The sequence below is a fragment of the Stegodyphus dumicola genome, chromosome 5 (assembly GCF_044657685.1).
Source record: "Stegodyphus dumicola isolate Sdum_Otavi_A_Nest chromosome 5, ASM4465768v1".
Classification (NCBI taxonomy): domain Eukaryota; kingdom Metazoa; phylum Arthropoda; class Arachnida; order Araneae; family Eresidae; genus Stegodyphus; species Stegodyphus dumicola.
The window spans coordinates 60,868,286-60,896,164 of record NC_140772.1 but is presented as its reverse complement, the minus strand read 5'-3'; the positions used below and the strand labels follow the sequence as shown (position 1 = coordinate 60,896,164).

Below are 27,879 nucleotides of genomic sequence, written 5' to 3'. Positions count from 1 at the left end.
TGGCTGTTGGTGGTGGTTATCACAGTTCTGTCCACAAGACTACTGTCTATTCCGCATCGCAGATGTTTTTCTCTTGTGACCTTCACTTGCCTTGTGATTTCTTGTTTGGTTGGCTTCTGAATGCGCCATCATCGCCGGAGGAGTACATCAAAGATCTTCAAACACAGCTTGAAGTGATTCACAATTTTGAACGTGAGCAAGTCAACCTGGCAACAGAAAAGATGAAGACCCGATATGACACAAGAGCTACAGGACATCGCTTAAATGAAGGAGACAAGGTATGATTGTGGAATCCGATTCGACGGAAAGCACTTTGTCTTAAGCTACAGTCGCCTTGGGATGGCCCTTGCACAGTTCTAAACAGGAATTGTTCATCGAATTGTAAGCCCAAAGTTGTTCGTTACAACAGGGTAGCTCCTTACTGCGGCCATAGTATGTAGAATATATAATGGAAATAGTACAAGACCGTGGTCCTTTTTTTTTCTAAATTTGTGGATGCATTTATATATTTAGTATTTGATTTGTTTTAAGCTACTTATTGCAAATATTGTTATCGCTATTTGTTATTGTAATGTAATGTTTATTATATACGTATATTTAAATGGACCTTTGTTACGTACATAACTGGATTGCGACATACGTACTTTTTGTCAACATTGTGCGTTGCTAAGCAACTTTTTTGTTGACATACTGCATTGTTTCAAGAATGCTTTTTTTGTGACTTTTTGGTGGGGATGCCAATAATGAGACAGTACCATGGAAATAATATAATTATTAAGGAAATACGATACTGTTCTATTATCAGGACCGGATCAAGAAATGTGTCTTCATGTATGCATGTAAGCATGAATATATATCTGTATATATGTAATGATATTTTTAAATCAATTTATTAAATTAAATTCTAATAATATTGCTCAATAATGTGTTGGTGATTCTCTACCTAAATTGCATCCCTGTTCCTAAATTTTGGCAAAATCTTTTCTTTAGTATAAATTATATTAACCTGTTGGCGCCCGCCAAATCACCAAACTCATAAATCTGTCATATAACATAGTCCTTAAGAACACTCCTGATGAGAAGATAGCGTCACCTCGTGATTTCAATTAATATCGCTGATTGGATGAGCAGCATGAATCACACGTATCTATAAATAGGGCTTCTCCTCGAGGTACAGGAGGAACACTTGCGAGATGGATGCTAAAATTAACATATCACTTTATATTCCAAAATTTGTCTCATTCCTGTTGCCCCGCCTGCACAACACAAATAATGTATGAGAAAATACATTTCATATACATATACACATACGTAGCCATGCGCATAGGTTCAGACCTTTCTGAATCTGATCCGATAACAGAATGGTACTTAAAATACTTGATAACTCCTGTTTATCCACATCCCCATTGGAAATTCATAAAAAAGTATTCATGAGGCTGCATAGTATATTGTCAAAATAATTATGTGGCAAACTACGTCCTCCAAAATGTTTATGTGATAACTTAGCTACATTCATAGCATTGTTTAGGCTCCTGCACACTACTGAGTTTGTGCAATTCTCCATTTTTTTTTTTAAGCAAAAACAGATCACTAAATAGATAGAAAGAGCAGCAGTGCAAAAGAATTACTGAATGATTGCAGGAAAAATAAATGTTTTATTATTCATGTTTTTTGGCTTTTTAAATGTTTTTTGCATTAATCTGTGTATTTTGAAATTTTTAGTGTGCTGCTATTTTGAAAATGGCTCTTAATTTGGCAAAAAAATTATGAAGGGTCACACTGTGGAAAAAACCTTGTTTTTTTGGAAAGTTGCCATTTTGTGATTTTCCATGAGGTTGTGTATAATCAGAAAGTATTCTTTATTATATAAGACTTATTGGGTACTTACATATTAATATTAGTACAATCACCATGGTGATTTTTTTTACAGATGGAAAGATAGAAATTACTTGTCTAGTGCAAGTTGGCATTCTTCATAAATTTTTTTCAAAAGCATTATCAAACTATTAACCACTTGTGCTAAAAAGATGTGCCACGCACGTCGAGATGCTTTTGTCTCAAACCGCGAGCAAAGTGAACACCATATCGATAGGCATTTATCGCAAAAATGAAAGTAACGTGGTGCACATGTCGGCTAACAACGAGATTGTTTATTTCTCGAGTTACAGCTCTGGATTGCACTCGCAGATGCGGAGCGGTGTAAATGAGACACTTTACCACTTGTTATATTGTAGTGCACGACACCGCAACCGTGAATTTTAGTTGTAGCACAAGTGGTTAATATTTATCACAAGTTGGCAACCATTATTAACATATCGAAAGAAAAAATTAAATTATTAAATAAGGTTTACATGATACATTAAAAAAAGTAAAACAAAATTTTTTCGTGAAATCCTTCTCTAATTTTTTAGCACTGTTCTTTCCATGTACGTAAGGATCTGTTTTCACTTCAAAAAATCAGAGAATTGCAGAAAGTTGGCTTTATGCACCAGCTGTTTACCATTTGCATTTCGTCATCCTTTAGTGATTTTATGCCAAAATACTGCATTGCAGAATTTTTCTTGTTTCTTCCCTTGATGGCAAATTCAACAAGCAATATTGTAAAATTGAGTTGAAGGCCAAAAATGTGATACTTTGTTCATAGAAACCATTGGAATTTGGAATACAACAAAAAGAATGCAAACAAAAGTGGTGAAGTTGCTTAACTAAAGCAGTGGTTTCAAATCCAGATTGCACATGGGCCAAATGCACTAACTGAAAGTAGCTTAACGGCTACAATAAAAGAAAGAAAGAAAAAAATTATTCTTTACCAGCAAGGCGAATATAACTATATTTGCTAAAATATTGTTGATTGTTGTAATTTAGCTTTTAATCTTTAAGTAATTTATTTTAATGTTATTTGTACCATTTAATGTGGCTTCTTCCCTTTATTTATTTAACTAACTTTATATATTATTAGTTAACAATACTTTCAAATTTCAGGCAATTTTTCTGGCATAATCCTGAAATTAAATTCTAACAGTATGGTGACATACTATCATGAAATTTAATGCACATATTTTTTGCTTATGTATGCTGCTAAATAAATATAAAATAACTGAATTTATTTAAAAATATCATTAAATAGATTTCTTTTTTTTTTTTTTTTTGTTTAGCTGCAAAATATCTGCAAAAAATGACATATTTAAATTCAGATTTAGGCAGATTCTAATCCTCAATCTTCAGTGGAGAAAACAACTGCTATCAGCTTTAACAAAGAAAAATTTATTAACTAAGTTTTAAAAAAAATTACATATTTTTCAAAGCATACATATAAAAATGAATAATGCAAATTTATACAAATTTTCTGCAACAAACCAAAAAGTTTGTATCTGCAAGAAATTTCTGTTGTTTCACAGTTTGTAATTCAAATGCACTAACAACTAAACAGAAAAATTTTCAGATTCATACTTATTCAAATAATTGTAATACTTCAAAGTAACCCCTAAGTAACTTACACTAAAAATAATTGTACAAAAACCTCAGAGAGACAAATCTTGAGAATAAAGAATGAAACCTTTCTCTTTCTTTTATCTGTTAGTTGTTCTATAACACGTGCAAAAAAGAGTAATATTTGTATGCAAATAAATATAAACTTCTTTGTTTTATACTACACTTTTCAGTTATAACACACCATGGTATTTTGATTTTCAAAAAGTTTGTAACCTTGGAGCAAAATTACTAAAATGTATCTTCTTCACATATTGTAAATACTCATCGGCAGTACGGCCCTTTTTGTAGACTTATTAATCAAGCGTGCCACATTAGCTGGAAAACTGAAAAAAGTCAGGGAATTAAAAAATTGATAAAAAAAAAGCCAGGGAAAAGGTCAAGAAATTTTAAATATTTTAGTCAAAATCTGGAAAAGTCCAGAATTTTCTATACAACGGCGATCCCAAAAAAGTGAGTTTTGCACCAACGTTGGAAGCGATCACTTTATTGGTGAATTATGTATCGTGTGGGCATCATTCAGGCAGCTGGCATAGAGCCAATTTTAGCAGCTCCAATCAAATTATCTTTTAGGAAGGGAAAGCAAGTTTCCAGTAACCTCAAGAATCGAGAGACTCCCATGAGCTTGTGCAGTGCGTGTTGAACTAAAGAAAAAGTCTTCCCATTCGCATATAAAATAAAATTGGTTTAATTGTCATGTACAGTACACACAGGATTTGGTGTCATGATGATGAGAAGTAAACTGGTAAATTAGTTTTGACGACAATTTTCAAAATCGTTCCAAGGCCTTAGCATATGCCACGATTTTACTGCAAAATCTTTTGAATCTTTTTTTTTTTTCTTTTTAATAAATGCCTTATTTATCATTTTGCAGTAAAATAAAAAAAATAGTAATCAGTCATCTAGGCTAATGTTTAATACAGTACAAAGTCCGTAATTCGGACTCGTCGGACTTCGGCGATTCTGGATTAGGGGTTTTTCCGGATTATAGATCATCAATTTAAATCTGGTAAGATGGCATGCAGAAATTATACAATTAAAAATATGAAACTATAATTTATGAAGCAAAGAACAATTATGATCTAAAGGATATCAAAATTTACAAAAAAAAAAAAAAAAAAAAAAAAAAAAGAGCTTAATGTTTATTTGTTTATTTTATTAAACATTTCTTTCAATGTAAGTTGTTTAAGCTGCTTTGTTTTTTTGTGCTAATACTTTCTCTTTAATTCTGTAAACAGACATAATTTCTTGTTCAGTTACAAAGTTCCACTGTTTAAGCTGTTTTGAGAATACCAACTAACTTGTCAATCAAAATTTTTTTGTTTTCAGTAACCTCTCTGTCACTTTCTTCACTATCGGAAGCAGTATTTTCTGGATTTAGAACCATACTACAGATTTCGCCATCCATTAGTTGATTGATGATTGGGGCATTGTCATTGCAATGAAAAACTTCTGTTATATCATCTTTATTTATTACCACTTCTTCACATTTCTTTACAAAATCCAATACCTGGAAAATTTCACCTTTAGTTTGTGATGTCCGAAAACCTTCAAATTCACGGCCATCATCTTCATTGTCCTCACGATGAAATATGGTAGCTGGCCATAAATTATGCCAAGCATTTTTTTAACGTGTCTGGAGACACATCCTCCCACAATCTTGCGATGCTCCACACTGCAGATTTTATGCTAAAAAATTTCAAAAAGTCTTGATTAGCTTTGCCATTGTTCAAGAAATTTAACATAGATTTTAAAATTGCTACTTTATATTTGCATTTCAGCACGTGCCCTATTCCCATAGCCATAGGCTGAATGATAGACGTACAATTTGGAGGGAAGAATAATACGGATACATTATCTTTCACTAAAACTTAAAGTGAAGTATACGTCGAACAGTTATCAACAATCAGGACTATTTTTGAGTCATTAGGTAACCAACCGAATTCAAATGTCACTTAGCCTCGGGTATAAAATGATTTTGAAAACAATCGTTCTTCAATGCTTGTGTCATCCATGCTCTTTTATTTGCGCGATATATAACGGGGAAAATCGCTACTCCTTTAAATGCTCGAGGTCGTACATGTTTTCCGATTACGAAAAGTTTGCACTTGTGTGTTTCTGCAGCATTTGCGCATGCTAAAATTGTTAGTTTCGCTTTGGAATCTTTGACACCAATTAGAGCCTTTTCTGTAGAGTTTGCCAAGGTATTTTGTGGTACATATTGCCAGAAAAGACCAATTTCAAATTGTTCAGCAGTTTCAGTATCAGCTCAAGCTTTTTCACATGAAATTTTTAATTGTCTTAGACCATAGCGATATTTAAATTTGGTTAACCAACCTGTCGAATATGTGCACTCAGTGTTTTAAGTTCATTTCTTCATGAAATATTTTGGCTTCAGCCATTAGCATTGGACCAATCAATGGCACGCCCTCGCTGCGACACTGTCTGACCCATTCAATCATCACTTTGTCAGGATCGTCACTTTTAGCATAACGAACACTTTTTCTGTTATTCATTGCAAGTGAGGTGTCGGAATCCACAAAAAATTCAAAAAGTTCCTTTTTCTTTTTGCTTATGTCAATAATTGGCATACTCCTCGCATAATTTTGAAACGGATATGCCTTTATCCATTTTTTTGCAGCAATTCCACTTTTTGTTTGATGGACATCAAAACATGCTTTCGCTTTATAGATCCTTTGGCAGCTGCAGAATTGGAAATTCTTTTTGACATAATCGAAAGTTCAAGCTTAATTTTTATAAAATTGCTCTAACAGTCTGCAAAAAATAATAAGCCGGATCCAATTAGAAGATTAAAGAACAGTGCAATCTTCAACATTAACTGAAATGCCTTAGAAACAGTAAAGATAATTTTAGCCGTTATACATTAAATGCGCATGCGTAAAGCATACAAAAAAAAAAAAAGTTTGTGGCTTTGAGCTCCGGATTATAGATCATGCCGGATAATGGACGTCTGGATTACGTACTTTGTACTGTTTAACTATATTTGCTAAAATATTGTTGATTATTATAATTCAGTTTTTAATCTTTAAGTAATTTATTTTAATGTTATTCTTACCATTTAATGTGTCTTCTTCCTTCTAACTTTATTTAACTAACTTTATTATTATTAGTTAACAATACTTTCAAATTTCAGGCAATTTCTTCTGGCATAATCCTGAAACTAAATTCTAACAGTATGATGACATACTATCATGAAATTTAATGCACATATTTTTTGCTTATGTATGCTGCTAAATAAATATAAAATAACTGAATTTATTTAAAAATATCATTAAATAGATTTCTTTCTTTCATTTAGCTGCAAAATATCTGCAAAAAAATGACATTTTTTATTCCAGATTTAGGCAGATTCTAATCTTAATCTTCAGTGGAGACAACAACTGCTATTATAGTTATCATACTAATGTTTTGTGATTATATATATTATATATATGACTTACACACACACACACACACACATATAATAATGTAAGTCATATGTAATTGGTAGATATTTGTATTTTCAAATGGTACCGTAATTAATTTACCTCTCAGCGCAGCCAACGCGCTTTACGCGGATAGACTGGAATTTTCTTACAACACACTTGAAAAGCCTGGAAAAGTCAGGGAATTTCACTTTCCTGTTTGAGTGGCAACCCTGATTAATTTTCATCTATGAAAAGACACATGTAAATATACTCCCAAAGTGATTATTCTTATTGCAAAAACTCATAACTCGGAGTATATATCTTTTGACTACTAATAAAAGTTAATAAATTAGTATTTTCAAATCTATCAGTAAGATTTGTATCTCAGTGTAAATTAGGTAGATCCATATCTAGATTTTATGAAGAGTTGCTCATGTTCATATTGGTAATGAAGATAATGTAACATTGGACTTCAAACCATTAAAATCCTAAAGTTTTTCTTCAAATTCTTGTCATAATAATATTAATTAAATTTGTTGGCCACATAAAATTTATTTGGGGGCTGCCAGTTTGACTACTGAATTAAAGGACTGCTATGACATGGCTGTCTGAAAAATGTTAAGGTGCAATGGCTGGCAGAATTTTGCACATGCTGAAATATTAACTTCTACTAGGATGTTTGTGATAATACATAAGCCTTTTGTCTTTCTTTTTTTCCACCCTCCTGTAAATTAAAAAATGTAATCGTGTAAATTTATAAACATATTTAAAAACCAAATGGATAAAATTAACAAAAACATGAAGATATATCTCCTGCTGAAAAGAAACAGACTAACAGTACAAAGTCTTTAATCCTGACGTCCATAATCCAGAATGATCTATAAGCCGAACCTCAAAGCTACAAACTTTCTGCACATGCATAAACGCATAATGGGCTTACGCATAATACATTTACGCATGTGCATAATATCTTTACGCATGCGCATAATACATTTATGCACGCACGTTTAATGTATAACGGACGTTATAACTAGGCTAAAATTATCTAATTATCTATTACAGTTAATGTTGCAGATTGCATTGTTCCTTAATCTTCTAATTGGATCCGGGTTATTATTTTTTGCAGACTGTTAGAGCAAATTTATAAAAAGTAAGCTTGAACTTACGATTATGTCAAAAAGAGTTTCCGATTCTGAAGCTGCCAAAGGATCTACAAAGAATTAGCATTGGACAAAGATCTCTAATTCTGGATTATGTTATTGAAAGCATCTTTCAATGTCCATCAAACAAAAAGTTTAATTGCTGCAAAAATGGATAAAGGCATATCCGTCTCAAATTTATGCAAGGAGTGTAACATTGGAAAGTCAACTGTATATGACATAAGCAAAAAGAAAAAGGAACTTTTTGAATTTTTTGTGGATTCTGACACCCCACTTGCAAATGACTAACAGAAAAAGGGTTCGTTATGCTAAAAGTGACGATCATGACAAAGTGATGATTGAATGGGTCAGACAGCATCGCAGCCAGGGCGTGCCATTGACGGGTCCAAATGCTAATGGCTCAAGCCAAAATATTTCATGAAGAAATGAACTTAAACAGAGAGTGCACATATTCGACAGGTTGGTTAACCAAATTTAAAAATTGCCATGGTATAAGACAATTAAAAATTTCAGGTGAGAAAGCTTCAATTAATACTGAAGCTGCTGAACAACTTACATTGAAAGAAATGTTTAATAAAGTAAACAAATAAATATTAAGCCTCTTTTTTTGTAAATTTTGATACCCTTTAGATCATAATTTCTCTTTATTTCATAAATTACAGTTTCATATTTTTAATTTTATAATTTCTGCATGCCATCTTACTAGATTTAAATTGATGATCTATAATCTAGAAAAACCTCTAATCCGGAATCGCGGAAGTCCCGACGACTCCAGATTGAAGACTTTGTACTGTAAATGGTATTTATGGTTGTGCTGACTGAGTGGTATTTGTAGTTTTTAACTGTGTTACTCTTATGGTTGTTTTGTGGTTTAGTTTGTATATGGTTTTTGAGGTTAATATAGCTTTTGATAGGGCATTTTCTCATCTCAAAGACTTTCACTCTGTAAACTTTGCAAAGTAAGACACATGTTGATGGCGAAACATGTCTCATTGATTTTTATTATGCCACTTATAGACCATCACAATATTCACCATTTTGTATATTGTTGGATCAACAGAATTAAATTTATGTCTAAAATGTCTCTAACCTCATTTTCCAATTTCTCTGTTTTATATACTCGCTAACAGTGTGAATAAATTGCTGATAAGTATTGTAATTGTTGACAATTTTTGCCATGAGTGTATTTTCCTCTCTATTCGGAATCTCAGCAAGAAAGAATTTGCCAGTTTCCTGGGCGTATATCTTGGTATATCAAAGGTTTAAAAAAAAATTTTTTTTCCCATTTAAAAGTAATATACTTTAACATATGGAATATTTACAGTTCTGCTTGTAATAACAGAATTATGAATGAATTTTAATTATCAACATTTATATATGGAAGGAAATGTGGTAACACAAAGTTTACTTGGAACTCCTCTCATTGTGTGCAAACCATAAGTGATCATTGTTAGGACTGTTAGCCCTTTGAAGATGATTTGTGTTGCGAATAATAATAGAATTGTAAAAAACTGAAATGTTGCTTTGTAGTTTTGTGGTAAAAAATGTAAATTTTTTTTTGAACTTTACATTTTTACCACAAAGGCAACAGTGGATGACCGTTCTACTAATTGTGTTATCTAGTTCAGTGGTCTCATTCTCAAACTGCATGCGGGCTAAATGCGTAATCTATAAACAGGTATCGGGCAGTTTTTTTAAACCCCAAATGAAAAGTTTTTTTGAAACAAAACAAATTTTCAACTAAATTTAAAATTTATGTCCTAAATATTTACCAAAACTTATATAAACAGTACTAATCATGATGCAAAGGAAAAATTCCAATGTATTTTTTATTTTCTGTCTGAAATTTAAAGGTTGGTATGTGCAAGAAATTTTTACTGGTTACACTTTGTAATTCGAATATGTTGATAGCTAATTGTTAAATTTTCAGACTAAAATTTATTTCATCTGATTCTAATATGTTGAATTATGAATGAATTAACCATTAAATAACTTAAACTAAAATGAACAAATAGGGAAAACTTTCCAAGTAGGACAAAACTTGAGAATAAATAATGACAATCTGTTACCTTTTTTTTTTATTTATTAATTTTTTTGATGCACTTAAACAAAATACATATATATTTGTATGAATACAATTATAAAATTCTTTATTTATTTCTAAAGCTTTGAACTGCAACAACTCAGTGTTTTGATTTCAATATATAGTTTGCGATCTTGAGGAAAAACTGCTTGAAACTTTATCATGACTGAATCTTGAGGAAAAACTGCTTTAAACTTCTGTCTTCAGACTGATCAAAGATGCTCATTGATCAGTCTGATTCTCTTTTTAGACGTATTAATTATTCAACTGCAGAAAAATTTTCATGTGTAAATGTATTCTGAGACAAATTATATATCAAAAATTTATAACTGATGGTAGTTATCTTTGTTTTACAAGTACCAAAAAAAGGGTTAATCAATTCTGTGTTTTCAAATCTTTGAATAAGATTTATATTATAGTGTAAATTAAATTAGCTCCATCTGTAGATTTTCTGGAGCATTTTTAAAATTTGTTTTTAATTGTAAGGAAATTACTGTAAAACTGGACTCAAAATCAATAATGTCTTAAACATTTCTTCAAATTCTGGCCATATTAAACAATGTAATAATGCTAATGAATTTAAGGGAAATATATTTATGGGCCACGTAAAAGTGGTTTGAGGGTCAGTTTGATATCACTGATCTAGCTTACAAATTAAAAATTTCCACCTGATACCTTTTGTTAAATAATAAATTATTATAATTCAGTATTTTTAAATGAATTTAATCTCTTTGTCATGTTCTTTTAAATTAATGATATTGTAAAGATTATATTTCTTTTAAGCGAGTTCTATTTTTTTAGGTTCATAATGGCAGATTCAGATCCTCATATAGCCCAGCTTCGTCGATATCTTTATCTAGGAGATGAAACTAAACCTTTCCCCTTATCTGTTAGGTATCCATTTAATCCTGAGAAAAATCAATTTATTGAAGAATTAGAAACCAGAGAAACAGATAAAGAGGCTATTCAAGAAATACTTCGTATCTACAGAGAAGGTCACTATTTGGAATTGGAACCTATAATCTATGCATTAGCAGTTTATGCACATTCAAAGCATTTCTTTATGAAGGATGCAGCATTTAATGTAGCTAAAGAAATTTGTTCCTCAGCAGCTTCAATGCTTACTTTTGCTTACTTTTATAAGGAACTTTCTAAGCCATCATCAGGATATGGGCGAGCTCTTCGAAGATTTTTAACACATTGGTATAACAAAAAAGATGCTAAAGATTTAGCCATTGAGGTAACGAAGGTGAAATCTCGACATAAATGGACTCATAAGGATATTTTATGCATGGCTCATGTTAAATCAGAAAATACTGGTAAGATCTTTTGTATCATTTTTAATTAAAAAAATTGAGTAATTTTTGTGCTTTGTTGTTGTTGCTTTTCTTCAGATTTTGATGAAGGTCCAAAAACTGTTGACTCTAAGAAAATCGAGCACAAGGAGGGGATTTGTATAAATATCCTCCCTAGAGAGGTCCACTCAGAACAAAATATTTTTGTGTTTTTCATTATATAAGGAGGGATTAATAAATAAGATCTCCTACATATAAAATGAATTAAAGCAACAAAAGTCATTTCAGAATAAAAGAAAATCACTTTAGCTTCATGCAATTATGTTTTAGCACAGACATCATTTATTGCTACATATTTTTCCAATGTATGAGCCACTTTTAATTTGCATTTGTGAGGAGTTTTTTTAGTTCCCTCTTGATTTGTCTGCACGCAACAACTTTACTTTGTATTAAAGATGAAAGGTTTGAATATCTTTTTTAATTTGAGACTACTTAAAAATTGAGCTGAACCAGATCTGTTTAGAAGAGTATGTAGCAAATGTAAATTTCAATCTTGTTACTATCCTCCCTTTTTTACTGCATTGCTAGCTTTCTTTCTGATGATGCTAAAAAAAATTTCCTTTTAGAGTTGGTCCTGTGGATGCTTTGCTTCAATGTGAATGAGGTTTTACAGCGTTTTCGGTGTGAATGAAGCTTCATATATTTAATTCATCTACAGTGCAATCCTCTTGAAAGTGAAAGATATTAAATAACTTTTATTGCTATTTTGCTTTAATATCTAATGAAAGTACACCAACTAGAACTTGAAGAACAGTTATTGGTGTAGTACAAAACACTTTAGTTATATCCATTAGTGCCATTCATTGAATTTGTAGCACTTCCTTGTTGCTTTTTTCGTGCTTCTGTAATGTTGTACTTTTATGTGTAGAAACAAAAGAGAGTTATTAATAAAAATGTATGTCATTAATATTGACTTCAAAATTTAAAATGGCAAAGCTTCTGTCTGTAATGTTGAGGGAAGGGAGAAGCTGATGTAGGGGTAACTGTATTATAGTATGAGACTGCAGATCATTGATTTTCAATGTTGGCTATTCTAAGAAGTGGTGAAATTTCTTGTTAAGATCTGTCTATAACTAGCTTTTATCTAGTATTATATTTAGAGCTGAAACAAATCTGCTAGAGGTAAAAATATATTTATGAGTGCCCCGTGGTGAAAATTGGTGATTTTTGGCGGTACATGGATACCAAGTTTGTGCAATTCTTCGACTTATTTTGGCTTTGTGTGGTGCCGATCCCACCTTCCGCCCATTTCAAGATGGTGCCGATCTTTCTGCCTGCTACACAAAGCTAAAATAAGTCAAAGAATTGCTCAAACTCAGTATCCATGTACACATTGATTTATTTTCACTTAAAAAAACATCAGAGAATTGAACAAACTTGGCATTGCACACTCCCTTTGTTCATGTACACATCGATCTATTTCCACTTAAAAAGTCAAAGGAGCAGCCAACATAAAATATATAATCTTAGTAAACTACATTTAAATCAAATAACATAAAAAAGGAAATTCATTTTAGCACTACACAAAGAAAATATCCACTTACCTTATTTAGAAATTTCCCTGTCTTCAGTCAAACCAGAATCCTTAACAGTATCCAAAAAACTTCTTAAATTTATTTGAACTTCGTAAATTTATCTGTATACTGGCATTGCCACATAAATTCACAAAGATAAGAGTAAAAAATATTTTCTGTGGTGCCGCTATCCTCTGACGTTCGACCATACACATTTCCTTCCTACACTTATATTGGCCTATACTTTCCTTCCTACTCTTGTAATGGCTTCTAAGTAAATCTTCATTTACACACCAGTCAATTAATGCTCTTTTCCCCTTTTGTTCCAGATCGTACAGAAACTTCAAATTAGTCTTACCACATTCAGCCATTTTACCGTCTAAACCACAAAATAAGCAAAGAGCTTCCTAGCCAACACACACAACTAGTTCTTACAAATCTTTTCCCATCATTCAAATTCACCGTAACAACACAACTAATCATGTCATAATAGGGTTTCCTTAACATTCAAGTACTGAGGTTACCATAAATGAAACAACAACTTGTCAATAAATGAAACAGCTTCGCTACTATACAAGAGACACCCTTAAATCTACTCTAACCCTGGTAGATACTGGATATGTGGCTAGCTATTTGATTAAGTGGCTTTTTTTGTTGAATTTACTTTAGTCAAATTCTATGGGAAATAGTGTTGAAATTAATGAGCAGCTGTTTTACAAACATTGAATGGACTAGAAGGTAATAAATGTTTGAAGATAGCAATAAAACTAAATGAAGAAGTGTAAAATGTTTTAGGAAAAGAAGGGTACTTTTTAATTAACTGCCCAAACCTCCGGCAAAATCGACAATTGTTGACAACTATTTTTTTGCTAACCTAACATGTGAGAAACTGTAGCCATTTTAAAAAATGGTGGCACACTAAAAATTACATAAAACAGCACTGCATTAATGAAATTAGAAATGCAAAAAATATCTATAATGAAACACTGAAAAATCTATATAAGACAATAAACAAATTAACTAAAATAAAATATGGCAATTATCCATAGTAAGACTGTCAACTATCTTCTTCCCACATTCTTTCCCCATATCTGCAGTCTGATTTAACTTACAAAAAATATCGAGAAATGAAGAATTCTCAGCATCACAGAGCAACTTGCTACTGTCGTCTATGTACACATCAATGTGTTTTATCTTAGAAAAAGATTAGAGAATTGCATGAATTCAAAAAAAACTAATAATCAAAGAATTGCACAAACTTGAAAAAAGCTTTTATCACTGAAAAATACTTCAGAGAATTGTACTTATTCACAAAAGCTATTATCACAACCACCTAAAAACTGTTAATAAAGAATTGCTGATAATGAAACATTAAAAATTGCATAAAACTGTGACAAATTAACTAAATTAAAAATGCAAGGAACATCCATAATAAAATACTTATCTTTTTTCCCTGCATTCTCTACAACTAGTCAAAATGCTATACAGTACAAAGTCTCTAATCCGGACGTCCATTATCCGGAATGATCTATAATCCGGACCTCAAAGCCACAAACTTATGCATGCGCGATTGATGCGCGTGCCCGCTACCCATGTACGTAAAGCCAGTAAAGCGTTTACCCATGCGGGCTTTCGATAGTGAAGAAAGTAACAGAGAACGTTATTGAAAACGAAAAAATTTCGATTGACAAGTTAGTCGGTATTCTCGACACAGCAATTACAGGACTTGAACAGTGGAACTTTGTAATTGAACAAGAAATTATGTCTGTTTATAGAATTAAAGAGAAAGTATTAGCATAAAAAACGAAGCAACGGTATTCTCAACACAGCAATTACAGGACTTGAACAGTGGAATTTTGTAATTGAACAAGAAATTATGTCTGTTTATAGAATTAAAGAGAAAGTATTATCACATAAAACAAAGAAACTTAAACAACTTACATTGAAAGAAATGTTTACTAAAGTAAACAAATAAATATTAAGCTTTTTTTTTTTTTTTTTTTGTAAATTTTGATACCCTTTAGATCACAATTGCTCTTTATTTCATAATTTATGGTTTCATATTTTTAATTGTATAATTTCTGCATGCCATCTTACCAGATTTAAATTGATTATCTATAATCCGTAAAAACCCTAATCCACAATCGCTGATGTCCCAACGAGTCCGGATTACGGACTTTGTACTGTATTTCTGAAAAAATTGCAACATTTTCTTTTTCATTAGCAGGCATACTTCACAACAGCATTAAGATTTGTTTAAAAAAAAATCACACACTAACCACAACAAACAGAAAACAGATTAGTCTCAAATTTCAAAATTACAACTGCGCATATCATGCTCTGGTATAATGTTATGTTGCATGTTAATGTGCATGCAACTATTAGGAAGTTGCCGAGTAAATACATTTTTGTAAAATTCGGTTTACATAGTGTAGTGACATAGCACTTTCACTGGTGATTCTTGTCAGTGTTGGGCTATTAATCAAAGAATGCCAAAGGAAGTTCTGGGTAAAATTTACAAATTTGAATTGTATTTAACGAATTATATGTCTATTTGTGTAAGAAATTCTTATTAGTTTTTATGTATAACAAGTTTGATTTGGGAGAACTCATTGTAATGTTTGGATTGTCATTGATAATATAACTTGAGTAGATGCTTTTTATTTTAAATTTTTGTGTTTTAATAATATTTTTATTTATTTTACAAATGCCAAACATTAGCACTTAAGCCATTAGTTTACAGGCTCTTTAGTGCTTTTTAACAATGTTCTCATACCGAGAAAGTGCAATACAATTATTTAAATGTTGAAAAATCGCAGACTGATTGGAGTCGCATAAAACACAGTTTGGCAAAATCTACGACTCCAATTTTGTAGAGGTGGTCTTGTGAACAATATGTCCAGTCAGATGTCTAAATAGAGATACTATTTTAATAATATAAAAACTGCTTAATGCTGAAATTTATAAGTAGTATACATCATATTAAATGTTTCATATGAGTGGCTTAAATTTTTATGCTTCTGAATATAATGAAGTCTAGCTCTACAGTGTTATTTGTTATTAACTGAAAATATCTTACTTTCATATGAACCTCTTAAAGAAATGAATAACAAATTATGACAATTAAAATCAATAATTTTCAAAATTATTTCAGTTGGACCAGCATTAAACTTTCAGTAGGTGCATTCAAAGCCTGATACAAATATGTACAGTCCATTTCAGAAATGCTGTTTCATGTATGAAAATGTTTAAAAAATAGCTGAAAAATTTTTAATCAAGTATGAACCTAAAATGCTAACTTTTTGGTATTAAATATTGTTTAATGTACTTGTACATTCAGGGATAGGATCCTAATAAAATACAGTGAACAGTGTGAAATTAAAACTAAAATGTAATCTGTATTCAGAATTATTATTTGCAGTAAAAAATTGACTTACTTGATCCTTACTTATTGATTCAAAATAATGAAATTTACTCTCAAGATAAAATATATAATATGTACTGTAACTTTAAGTTAAGCTGTCTGTAGCATTTTATGATAATGCTGCACCTATGCATGGGGAAGTCGCATTATGGCATTGAATACAAATATTTTGCATGTGGCTGATTCATTGCACGCTATTTTTAGAACATTGAAGACAAGTACTTATATTGAATATTGAAGACAAGTATACATATTTGGCAATTGTATTTTATCAATTGCATTTTTTAAAAAAATTTCTTTACTTAGTTAAAATTTTTTCTTTTCTGTGCATTATTCTCTGTAATTTCAAAATCTTTACTGCCACACAAACTTTGTCTCCTTGATGTTCTGTTGCAGTTTTTTTAATATATGATGAAATAGATTTTTTTTTTTTAAAAAAGCATGGAAAAATAGTGTTGGGAAGAAGCATTAATTAAAATTATTATGGTTCCAACAACCACTCGTAGAGAATTTTATTCTTTAAAATTCTTTACTTTTTATTTCTAGAATTCAAGCATGATGGTATTTCATATGATCAACCTTTTTAGCTCAAAAGGCCAATTTGCCCAGAAGGGCTATTAATTTTGTTTTGGCATTTTGCATTGATTCACTATAAACTAAAAAAAAAATATTGCCACCAAATATTAGAGCTGTGCATTATATTTAAAGAAATTAAATAATGAAGAACCTGCATAAATGTATGTATGTTTCTCACATTGTGATAAAACAATCATACCTAGAGCCTTCAGATATTGAATAATGTGTGTCTCCACCCAAATATGAGCATCTGAAAGCCCAAATTTGGAATTTGCTTTATTATTATTTATTATATTTTGTAAAGCATTTATGAGTTTTTGATTAAGAAACTCAACAATTTCAAAACGAGCAACACTGTGTGGAGGAAACTGTTTCAACTGTGTTTCAACACTGTGTGGAGGAAACAAAACATTTTTATCTGCACAGCACGAAACTATGTAGCAGAAATTCTAAAGATATGCTCTTTTAAATATTTTGTGATATTGCTGTTGAATTAAATTTTATGGTTTAAGTGCGAAGAACTTGGTATTTAATAAATATAGTTGACACACAAAACATAAAAAAGGCCCGTTTGAGCATAATAAAATCTGAAAGCTTTCAGTTTTATTTATTTATTTTTGTTTACAAAGTTATTTGTTCTCTAAAATTTTTGTGTCATGAATGTAGAAGCAAAACTGTGCTCAAGTTTGGTCACTTAATACTTTTATCATATATGCCATATTACTAGTTACCATATCAGTAATAGTAAAATTGTATATTCTGATTAATTCATAATTAAACATTTCATATTTTATTTAGCTAATGCTGCAGTTCTGAAATATGCCGTAAAAGGTTTTCATGTAGCAGAAAAAGAGTGCGGCTCACAAGCAGAAGCCGAATCAGTTTTAAGCTATCTGAAAGGCATATATGAACTAACCCATACTGATGACCCTAAGATTGCTGCCAGGTTAATTGAAATCCATGATTTGTGCCTTGAACATGTACCTTCTAAAATTTTGAAATCCTCAGAGGTAAACATTTTATTTGTATACATCGATTCCATATATTTACTATGTATAAAATTTTATAGATAGTTTTCTGTTAAAGGCTATACTATACCATTTGGCATTTTTTTTGGGAGATGTGCAAAGAAAGAAAAGGTCGAAAATGGCAAACACAAAAATGATTTGTTGAATCATGCATTTCTTTCATTTTCTACTAATTCATTTACTTATGATATCATGAATTAACATCTGTTAAGTTTTATGAACTGAAGCTTGCTTCAGAGGAATCAGATTGTTGATTGGAATAGTACATGAGAGAGATATTTACCAGTTTCTTGTCATCTCATCTTAGCATTAAAATTGTGCTACAAAATTGTGGAATTTGATGAATCTTATTCACAAAAAGGTAAAAATAATGCAGGTTGTATTCTTTCCCCAGAATGGGTTTGTGGAAATCTCAGAATGTTTCCTTGCTGATCCTGAATATGGCTTTAAAAGAAGTTTACCATTTGTGTACATGTAAACAATTATTTATCTATTAAATGAATTTGTTCTACTCACAATCATTCGTAAAATGCTTGTTACCTAACTTTTTTTTATTTATTTGCCCAAACGTTCTTTTAGTCTTGAAACACAATTTTTGCATTGTGTCACCTTTCATTCGAGTCTGTTGCCATTTGAAAAAATGTAAGATATTCTTTTATATTTAATCTGACTGTTATTAGTTAACAAACTAAACTATTTAAAAGCAATAGTGCAGTTCTTAAAAATATTTACTTTTTTATTAACCCAAAAAGGGTATTAGTGCTGTTACTTTCGAAACAGAATTTGGTGGTATATCACTTTATATGTCTTAATCACGTTTCAGACTGATATCATGAAATGTTATTATATTGTATTACTCTTAAAGAAATTAAATAATGAAGAATCTGCATGAATGTGTATGTTTTTTGCATTGTGAAAAAATAATGGTACTTAGAGCCATATTCTGAATAATGTAGTCTTCCTAGCGAACATGTGCACTTGGCTGCCTGAATTTAAAATTTTGAATATAATATTTCACATTATGTAAAGCTTTAATGAATTTTTAACAAACTCGATGATCTGAAAGCAAGCAGTAACAACACTGTATGGATTAAAACACTTTTATCTCCAGCACACAAGACTGTATATCAGATATTCTTAAGATATGCTGTTTTTAAATAATTTGTGATTTTGCTATTCAACAGAATTTTATCTGGTGTGAGTGTGAAGAACATGCTTGATTAATTTAACACACAAAACAATAATAGTAATGACAAAAGTTTTACAAGCCATCTTACTAACTGTACTACATTGATATGATAAAATGAAAAAAATCTGAAAAAAATTAAAAAGTTAACAATTCCCAATGAACACATCATTGGGAATTCTAAACGCATGCTGCTTTTAAAATTTTTCAATTTTGCTGTTGAATTGTGTGTGGCATAAGTGTGAAGAAAATGATGCTTAAAAATAAAGCCAAAAAGAACTGGGTTAGTAGGAGTGAGTGCAGCAACAGGCTGGTAGACTGTGAGTTCCGCGAAAGTGTAGAAAAACTTTTTTTGGGGTGACTGTTAAAATCTAGTCCTTTCAGATTTTCCATCAAATTTTATTCTTCAATCACAATATATCTAATTAAAAATATTAAATATTTTTATAGAATTACATATTTTTGTTCTTTTTAAATATACAAAAGTTATATTATGTTCCCATATTAGTCCAAATGCATATTCATCTAATATCCTATAAAATGTTTCTCTATTTCTACCTGGGCCATGTCCATTGATAATCTCTACTGATAAACTATATTAAACTTTAAAAGAGATGTATTGGGCAGTCATTAAAATTTGAACCTTCTCTTGTGTACATACTTTTTTTGTCTTATGCTTTTTATATAAAATCATTTTTTTAACTGATATTTCTTTTGGATTTTTTAAATAAATGTAACTGTGTTTTAATAAGTTATGATTCATCAAATGATTCTGAGAACTTTAAATTAGTTAGTATGCTTATATGTGTATACTTTCCCATTATTAATAGGACCCCAGAAAGGTTGTATTGTTAAACTGTATATTGCTACTATATGTTCTTGCTATTTAAAAAGAGAAGTTACTGAAAGATATTTTGAAGATTTCCAGTATTGCCAACAGCTGTATCATTTCACTTTTTTATTAACTATGCAATTCAAAATAATAAAACAAATATCTTAATACACATATTAAGAATTTATCCATAAGTATTATAAGAATTTAATTAGTACATTTTATGTGATGAAATAGTATATAAATTTCAAATCTCTAGCTACTTAGTGACAGCATGTACATGTTTGAAGGTTGGCAATATTTAAACTGCAATTCAAATTGGGATACTGAAATTATAGAGTTAAAATGTGCAAAATATAATGAAAATTTAAATATGAATTTATAATTTAATTGAAAAATTTTATTCACTTACGAATGTCAAACAAGAGATGTAGAAACAATTGTTATTAGATGAACCAGTTTTCTGACATGATGTTAATCAAAGAATTTGAATTGGCAGAAGAAGTAAAGCTTCAATGACACAGCAATACCATGGAGAAAAATTGTTAGAAATCTGTAAGCGTCGACAGACTTTACAGGTGTAATGACAGGTTTTAAAATTCATCTATGAATGCCATCCAAAACCTCCAGCAACATCTGAGAACCTGCCAGAGCATTTATATTGATTGATTAAAAAATGTGAATTCTTTGCATAATTAATTTTTATTTCTTTAGTGTTAGAAATGTGTTTATGTTGCCAGCTTTAATTTCATTAAACATCCATTTCATGATATGAGAAGGTATTAAAAAATCACATGTTATCAACAATTAAATTGGAAACCCTCATTGGAACATTTTATTTTAAAATTATAAGCCAAACTATTAAAGGAATCATGAACATTTGAAAGTCTCTCAGTATGAAGTTTTCTTATGCAATGCAGATTATCTGCCTTACATTTAAGAACCAGCAACTGCCCAAAATTTCTAGAAACCAAACTTAATCAAATCCATCAACTTTTAATATAATGCTAGCCACAAAATGGGCAATCCTAAAAACCTCCTCCTAAGAAGAGCAAAATAATGTCTAACAGAAGCAATTCCAAATTTATTTTTATCTTAAAACCTAAATGTTACTCTGGAATGGTTAAAAACACTAACCCCAATAAAATATTATTGAATTCTTTTGTATAATGAGGGAGCTCAAAAACGTCTTTGGAATACTAAATTATTTTAATTAACATTTCTTATTAATAACAGTTTTCTGCAATTCTACCTATGCCTTAGTTTACTTGCATTTTTGATGCTCTGCTAGCTGAGAGGTAAGAATACTGACTGCGTCCTTGACTGCTTGGTTTTAGGTGAAGGATGTGAAAGGGAAATGCCCTTTACCTAAAACCAAGCAGTCAAGGATGCAGTCAGTATATTTGAGGGTGACTACTACAAAGGGTTATTTAAGAGCTTCTCTTCTTGCTACTCTCCACAGTTTTTAATAACTTTTTAATAAATGTAGCATTTGTGAATTTATTTATGGAAATATATTTCCATAGGCATTTAAAATGAAATCATAATTTAATATAGTATTACATTAGAAATATTAAAATATTAGTAACCATTTATTAAATATTTGAGTACAAAAATGATTAATTGTGAAATGAACACGTTTTCTGTAAAATAAAAGTCGTATGCAAAGCACATTGCAGAAAAAAATTTTGAGTTTAAATTAAAGCAAAACCTAATTTTCAAATAGCAGGTTTATGTTTCATTCTTCACTAACATTTCAAGTAGAAAGGTTTTCACCAGTACCCTGCATGTTGAATTTGAGAAACACTGTTAAATCTCACCAAAATGCATTCAAAGAATTCAAAAATAAAAGTTTAATTCACTTCATCCCATTTGATAATAATAGTGGATTATCTGGTGCAAAACCGTATAAATTGACTGATGAATCACCTCTTCCAAAAAAAGAAAATAGAAAACTGATTAGCATTGTCATGTCAATCAAAAGAACTGAATAAAAACTAATCTGATTTTTTTAAAAAAAGATTAAGATCTTTTAGTAATATCTGATATTATATCTCTTAGTGGAAGTTAGTAACTGCAGAAACTTTTCTGCATACAGATTTAAAAAGAGCTGGGGGGGGAAGGAGAAGCTTATTGGTCAAACATTTTGCATTAAATATCAACTTGCCCTTGAATGCAATTTCCATCTGCATCTTTGGCACTAACATTACAGCTTTTCATAATTATTCTTTCTGAAATTCTGGTATGTACTTCCTGAGTATCTGCACTTTCACAGAAAGTTACCAATTTATTGGCAACATTGAGTTTTAGCATAAAACTTTGTTTGGCTATCATTATGCTGCATTGATGCTGTTCTGTTTATGACTAATGATTTTTTAAAGCATTTTATATGAAACAGGACAATTTATATTTAAAAAAAATTGCAAAGATCTCTATGGCCTGCATTTGTATTTTAATCCTCTGAGCGATATGACCGGGTTTAGGCGGTCAAGGAGACCTACGTCAAATCGTTACGGACACTTCTAGGTGGTCAAGGAAAATGTGTTCGAAAGCGTTATTGACGGTTTTAGGCGGTCAGGGGCGATGATATCTCTGTCAGGGGGATGATGAACCCTGGAGATCTCTAAATGACAACTCTCAGTAGAAGTCTAAGAGGGTTGCTCTTCTTCATTTTAGACCGCTATGTTTTATTGCCAAGAAAGTGTTTAGACATACGACAAACTGACGCGAACATTCTTCACTAAGTAAATAAGCAGCATGTAAAAATTTCCCTATAAAATATCTTTAAGCAGATAAAATATCCTTTAAATTTCAAACTAAATGTTCAGAAATATGCAAAATGCTTGTGAATTCAATTAAAAAATAGCATTTCAAAATATTTGCATTATTTAAATAAATTTACTTATGATTATGTGTATGCATAAAGCTGGCAAGTTAAAAACTTTCAATTAATTCGCGCAAACCAAATAGCACTGCATTCAATTAACATGAATTACATGCAATTGCATATAAAGAATAACATTACTTAAGCAATAAGTCAGACAAAATTTAGAAAATTAATAGTCTGTTTTAATGAGTATTAATAAGCATATTCTTGATACGGGTTTATAAAACACAAACTAATTTAATAGTAAATATAATAATGGTGACTTAATTATTCTTTTTGGAACAATACTCATCGTTTATACTGGTTTGTTCTAATGCAATTTAAATAATCCAATGCTTTTAATGTACATTGATATGAATGCGATTTTCATTAGATAAAATTTTACTAAGTTTAATTTTCTTGTGTGCTCATGCTTTACATAATACCGTAATTTCCCGAAGAAAGGCCGCATCAGCATAAATGCCGCACTCGAGAAAAATGGCGGGAAAAAAATAAAAATTACACAGAAATGCCGCATCTGCGTAAACGCCGCAATAGATTAAATTGCGCATGACATCATCGTGGGCCGTATAGATGCAAAATCTCAACCTAAGTCCTGATATATGACATACCAGTTAAGAAAAATGCATGAAATGAAACCATAACTCAAAAATAAATTAAAGCTAAGAAATGTGGAAAATATATTTACCTTCACATATATACTTATATTTACCCACTAAAGAACTCCATATTTGTAATATTCAGACTATATTATAAAAAATGTCGCGACAACGAAATATTAAATTTGGATGACAAAAGGAAATTTTAAATTTTACTTACAAAAGGAATTACAGCAAACTATATATCATATGAAGCTATCAAAATCTGATTCTTCACTATCTGAATTAAAAAGATTTAGTAAATCCTGATCTAAGTCCAAGTCTTCCAGATCGTCACATTCATCCTCTTGGTTTACAGTCTCTTTAGCTAAGGATTTCAGCTTCTTTGAACCCTGCTATTATTGATGATGTTTTTACCGATTTCCATGCACTTCCTACCTTTTTTGCAACTTCTTTATAAGATGCTCTACGCATTTTACAGTTTTTGGTATACGTATGCAATCCTTCATTCATCTAACACTTCCACCGCTTTCGGACTTCAGCTTTGAAGGATTTATTACCTGACAAATCTAACGGTTGTAAGATTTTTGTCAAACCACCAGGAATTATTGCTTCGGCCGTAGACAATTTTTGACATGCTTCTGGTTTTCACTGACTCAAGTAAATGAGCTCGCATGGTATCCATTATCAATAATCCTTTTGGTTGGAAAAAAGATCCCATACGACACTGCCAAACTTTTTGTAGCCACTCATGCATGATTGTTTCGCACATCCAGCCGCTCTCGTTTGCACATATAATTACATCATTAGGAAAATCTTCTTTCGGAACAGTCTTTTGTTTAAAAATGATCATCGGCATTAGCTTGTTACCATTTGCAGCACAAGCTAACACACATGTAAATGACGTTCTTTCATGCCTCGTCGTAAGCTCAGATAAAGTTTTTGCACCAGTTTCATCAACAGTTCTGTTCAAGTCGAAAGCTAACGGCGTTTCATCAATATTTATTATCTGTGACCGAAGAAGTTTTTCTTTTTTTTTTTTTTTTCTTTTTTTTTTTTTTTTTGTCAATAATATCTGCCACATATTTTAAAAAAGATGCCTTTTTATCCTGCCAGTCCATTAATAATTGTTGCCCGACTGTTGTTCTAGTACGCGCAGAAATATTTTTTCTTTTCATAAATCTGCTACATCTCCTTTGAAATCATTTATGTTCATTCGTTTTGTTATAAATTTTGCTTGTAAGCGAAGTTTTACAGTCGAAATTGCCATTCCCTTTCCTTGTTGCTCCTTTATCCAGTTTGCAAGGTTGTCCTCTAGATTCGGCAACCTTACAGTACCACTTCTTTTGGCTCGTTTTTGTTGTGGCATATTTTTAAGTTCTTTTTCAGTTCTCCAATGTCGAATACATCTCTCGTCCACTTCAAACTCTCGAGTTGCTGCTTGATTTCCAATTTGTTCAGCATGTGAAATTACATTAAGCTTAAAACCAGCAGTATAGCTTCTGTGCTGTTTAGGTGACATTTTCAAAAATTTTTCGCTCCCGTCTTACTTAAAAACTATCCAACAAGTACTTGTACTCAAACTGATGGGATCTGTATCTGGCAGAATGCCAAAAAAAATCGATTCATGCTGAAAAGGAAATACGTCAGAGTTCGTTATTGCGAGGCAGGTGGAGTCGTGTTCGCCTTTGAAAAAAATTGCTGAAAAGGCAGGGGTGGGGAGAGGATGAGTCCTGGAAGATTCATCGAACGGCAGAGGAGAGAGACTATTCAAACTGATAAGAATGTTGATTTGAAAGGGGGGAAGAATGTTATTGTTCTGAGATCTTGTTTAGGGTAAATAAGGCATGTAGGTCCATTCAAGGGAAAGAATGTAAACAAAATAACGTTTGCAAAAAGCAACTGAGTGGTCTTTTGTGTGGAAACAGCACCAGTCCATGCACAATGACAAGGCCATCCAAACTATGTACAATGACCATCATAGAAAATATTTTATTTTTAGTGCACCTAAACGCCGCACCTGCTGAAAATTTAAGTTTTAAACACATAAACGCCGTAGCATTTCTTCCGGAAATTACGGTATATATTACTTTGCTCAACGCAATGTAACTACAAGCAGCAACGAAGAGCTGAGTAAAAATTTCCATATTTTGTTTCATAAATTATTAAAATAACCTACAGTGTAACATCTGAATTTCCGAAATGTAATTCGCAACTTTTCTAAGAGTTACAAATTTGAATAAAAGAAATAGCAGTAATGAAATAATAAAAACAAAATACTAATAAGAAAAGAAGCACAATTTTTTTTTATGTTTGTTTAGTTTATTTTATTGTTTTTTTATATATATATTGTTGGCGAATGGTGAAGTTGTCGTAGGCAAATGATGTATAATAAAGAAGAATGACCTGCATTATTTATTATTTAAAATGCATATAAATTTCCTCTAAAATAGTATCAGCGTTAGACTGAATGTTATCTAGACAGCTGCAATGATAACATATCACTGCAATGATAACTTGTTTAACATATCAAATACAGTTTTCTTTTAAATAATTTCGTCAGCAATCTGAAGAACCTTTTTGAATCATTAGATGATTTTGAATAAAACTTGGATTAGTCCAATTTAAAAAATATTTAGAATTACCAAAATAATAATAGCTAACCTTATTTTAATTTCTTTATCAAAGTACTACATTCTTTAGTCAGCAATAACTGATCATAAAATCTGAGCCTTATGCCCAAGATTCATAGGTCTAAGCAGTAAAAAAAAAGCTTGTCCCGCTAGAGAAAATCGTCATATATTATGGAAAAGATTTTGCGAGAGATCATTATTTTAGACAAATCACAACTTTTTAAATTTAATCTCTTCTATTAGAGATCAAGTATTTTACCATAATTTTATTTTTACATATGCAGATGATCGCCATGCCGTTCCATAGCATAAATTGAAATACACATAGCAACTTCAACCATAAACATATAACTTAAGAAAAAATTTTTTTGTCATGCTACGTGAAGGAATGACTAAATATTGATTGATTTTACATTTATGTTAAATGACAGTGATTAAAAAAGTATAGCTGAAGATGTGTAAAAAACCCGTACTTGTAACCTTCTGTATTTCTAAAGGAAAGCTTAAAATGGTTCACAATAACGGATGGCTTTGATCATTCAGTAAAGTCATCGTAGATACATTCAGTTCGCGGTTTTGAAGAACTGCAGGAGTTCAGATTTGTCACAAAATAGTAATTACACCCCTGGGGGAATGCTTTACTTACGGAATGGAAAAACAAGTTTTTAAACATACGCATACAAAAGACGTACCTTTTCTTACAGCATAAATGGCAGGTGTGATAATATGAACACATGCTTTCAATCAGTTGCTTCCTCCTAACAAAGGTTCCTAGCAAAGTCCTGCACTCTTTTAAATATGCTGTGTTCGAGCATTGTGAATGCTTCCATTCATTATTTTTTAGTTTGAAACAGTATTAAGTTGTAATTACTGGTTAAAATGGCTTAAAATAAATTGATACATTATACGAATGTCTGTAAAAATGAAAACTGGATTCACTTCTTTTCACATAATTTCTGACTAGCTCTTCCAAAATATTCTAAAGCTTACTTTACAACATACTAGAAAAGTCAAAATTTGGGGAATGCATTTGCTGTTTTTAGTTAGTTGTTTCAATTGGGGTTGTTATGTAAGAATGCATTTAATTGTTGTTGCTGTGTTACAGTGCTTATTTTATTGTATAATATAAGTACTGTGAGGTAGCAAGAACACAAATATTGCTTTATTTGTTAATATTATAATGCATAGAGGAACTTAAAAAAGAACAAAAGTAATTACTGTTATAGTATGTCCTTAAAGGGTTTCCAATGAAAACATAGATAACTAAGTAGTAACATTATATCAATTAATTTACTAACTGAATATGATAAAAATTTCAAATTTGAAATCCATCTTTTTACTGAGTACTTTTCTGAGAAAGGAAAATATCCTCAAAAAAAAAAAAAAAAAAAAAAACTGTGCTGTTAATATATTTTTGGATAACTTCCTGAGAGGAATTCATTGATAATAATAATATATAGAATCCATTAGGTGCTTAAAGCCATGAAACAGGTAAACTTAACATTGCGCTCGGCAGGATCACAGCCATAGTCGGTTCGGTTTTTTAAATACGGGAAAGCTATGAAGACTATCTACCTAAGAGGAGGGATGCCTTCGTGGAGGATATTCTGAAGAAAGCTAGCGTATTACACATGAGAAAAACCATGAAACTGAAACATGCAGTCAGCCCATTCGCCTGAGATCGA

General features: G+C 31.0%; 1 protein-coding gene across 3 annotated transcripts in view; it reads left to right on the top strand.

The window, feature by feature from the left end:
* LOC118201470 (RNA-binding protein RO60-like) overlaps positions 1 to 27,879 on the top strand; it is an 88,105-nt gene that overhangs the window by 17,486 nt on the left and 42,740 nt on the right. For all 3 annotated transcript variants that reach the window (XM_035373594.2, XM_085816689.1, XM_035373600.2), the window contains exons 2-3: positions 10,962 to 11,479; positions 17,828 to 18,039. In XM_035373594.2, coding sequence (XP_035229485.2) covers positions 10,962 to 11,479; positions 17,828 to 18,039 — 730 coding nt within the window. The remainder of the gene's footprint in view (positions 1 to 10,961; positions 11,480 to 17,827; positions 18,040 to 27,879) is intronic.